This window comes from Nerophis lumbriciformis, linkage group LG03 (assembly GCF_033978685.3).
Source record: "Nerophis lumbriciformis linkage group LG03, RoL_Nlum_v2.1, whole genome shotgun sequence".
NCBI lineage: Eukaryota > Metazoa > Chordata > Actinopteri > Syngnathiformes > Syngnathidae > Nerophis > Nerophis lumbriciformis.
The window spans coordinates 22,880,001-22,881,920 of NC_084550.2; the positions used below are offsets into that span (position 1 = coordinate 22,880,001).

The window sequence follows — 1,920 nt, forward strand, 5'->3', positions numbered from 1 at the left end:
TAATAATAATAAATTACCTGCAACTTATTGGCCAAGGCAAATAGCTGAAGGGGGGAAATCAAACCCATCAGACTGCACTTTATCATCAAACTTGAATTATAATGAAAATAGACGGTCGCGACAAACAAAGCAGGCTAAATAGCCTTACATTGTCGCCAATCGGAGATACGCTTCGAGGCCAAATAATTAACACACAGTAGTATATCTCGAATAGAAAAAAAACACAATAAACAACGCAATTGCCTTAATTCCTTTGCATTGTAGTGCGCCCAAACAACACGTAACCATCAAAATTATTCAGCTGACCGAACTCAATATAGGTTAGACATGGGCTTATTTGGTATAGCCTAGGTAACGTAGACTAATTCGTTTAACATATCCAACCGTATGTCTACTTACTTTTTTTTTGTTAGCACTATGCAGGAATTAAATGGCATCTACAGTGCCAGGATTCATGCGAGAGCGCCTGGCCTCTAAAATGCGCCCTGCTGCGCTGAAGGAGCGCTCACTTGTGCCACTTGTTGCTGGGACGCATAGGATTCTCTTGGCAAGGTGTTGTAGTCGTGGGAATGATTGTCTTTGTTTCCCCCAAAAGGAAAGTAGATTTTCCTCTGCTGATCGTAGCCAGCATTGCTATCATCCTGATTTACAACCTCATAAAAACGAGTCCACGCTGAACTTTTCTGGTCTTTTTTTCCCTGGTCTTTAGTATTCCCTTTTTTAGTTTGTCGCGTACAACGTTTGCTGCCGGCGTTGCCATCTTATTTTCTTTTTTTTTTCTTCTGTTGTGTTGTGTTGTGGTGTGCTGCAGTGCCTGATGAATAATTGCCTGTTTCAAAGAGTGCTGCTCGTTTTTTGTATGTGGGTAACAACATTTAAAAACTATGTATATATATTTCCGAATTGGTTCAACCGCCACCCGTCCGAATCTATTTAAAATCTATTTTTTTCGTCATGTCACCCGCCCGACCCGCGGATTATCCGCGGTTGTGTCCGCAAACCGCGCATCTCTACTATGCATATACAGAATTTGGCCCTCATCCCAAATTCAAATACGCAATTATGCAAGATATAAACAATACGGGTTTCATTGTATTGTATATTAGGTGACTTACGATTCCATAAGAGGTCCAAAGGTTATAGAACCGACGAGTACACCAGCGAAGAAAACGGTCTTCACAACCGTAGGTACGTGAGACCTGTCACAAACGAGATCAAACTACAGAGCAACATCACAAATCAAACATGTGTGACAACATGAGGCGATGGCGGATGAGCATGTAGTCACTTACGTCCGTGACAATGGTGGACTCGTACATGGTGTCATTGTACACCCAACCACTCTGGCACACCGTGGTCTCATTGAGTCCGCGCTCTTTGATGGTTCCGATGTCCCAGTCCACTGGAACAAACATGTGACACCTGCTGAAAGAACCGTTCTGCTCCAGAGGAATGGTCAGGTTCAGCTGCTCCTCCAACGTCAGGTTGGGAGCAGCCTTGAGGATCCAGTCCGTGTTACAATGTCGCTCCGGATCTGACTGGAAGAAAAGAAAACTACAGAAAGAAGCGTACAGAAGTACATTTGGAAGGGTTAATCCAAAGAGAACAAGCTTCTGGAAAAGTCCAAATCCCCCGGTGGTCTGCAGAATCTCTTCAAAACCCATATTTAATGTGTGGCACCAAGTAGAACATCGCTGTTGTTTGATTGGTAAAGATGAGATGTTAAATCATGCAGCATTAATTTTATGCTAGAGCAAACACTTTTGTTTAGATAAGAAAATAGCGTGGAACAGGTTGTCCCGATTTTCGGAGTCATTTACTTGTGCAATGAGCCTTCCTTACATCACATGTGATTCAAGTCTACTGTAGTAGTTGACCTACAGAATGTAATACTCGGTTAATACTGAATGATAAATCAAA

At 42.4% G+C, this 1,920-nt stretch overlaps 1 protein-coding gene across 1 annotated transcript in view; it reads right to left on the minus strand.

The window, feature by feature from the left end:
• Positions 1 to 1,664, minus strand: part of LOC133581462 (solute carrier family 22 member 13-like) — a 25,679-nt gene extending 24,015 nt beyond the window's left edge. Inside the window, exons 1-2 of the mRNA XM_061935481.1 lie at positions 1,293 to 1,664; positions 1,116 to 1,219 (exon numbers count right to left, since the gene is read on the minus strand). Of these exons, the coding sequence (XP_061791465.1) occupies positions 1,116 to 1,219; positions 1,293 to 1,664 (476 nt within the window). The remainder of the gene's footprint in view (positions 1 to 1,115; positions 1,220 to 1,292) is intronic.
• Positions 1,665 to 1,920: the final 256 nt, after the last annotated feature.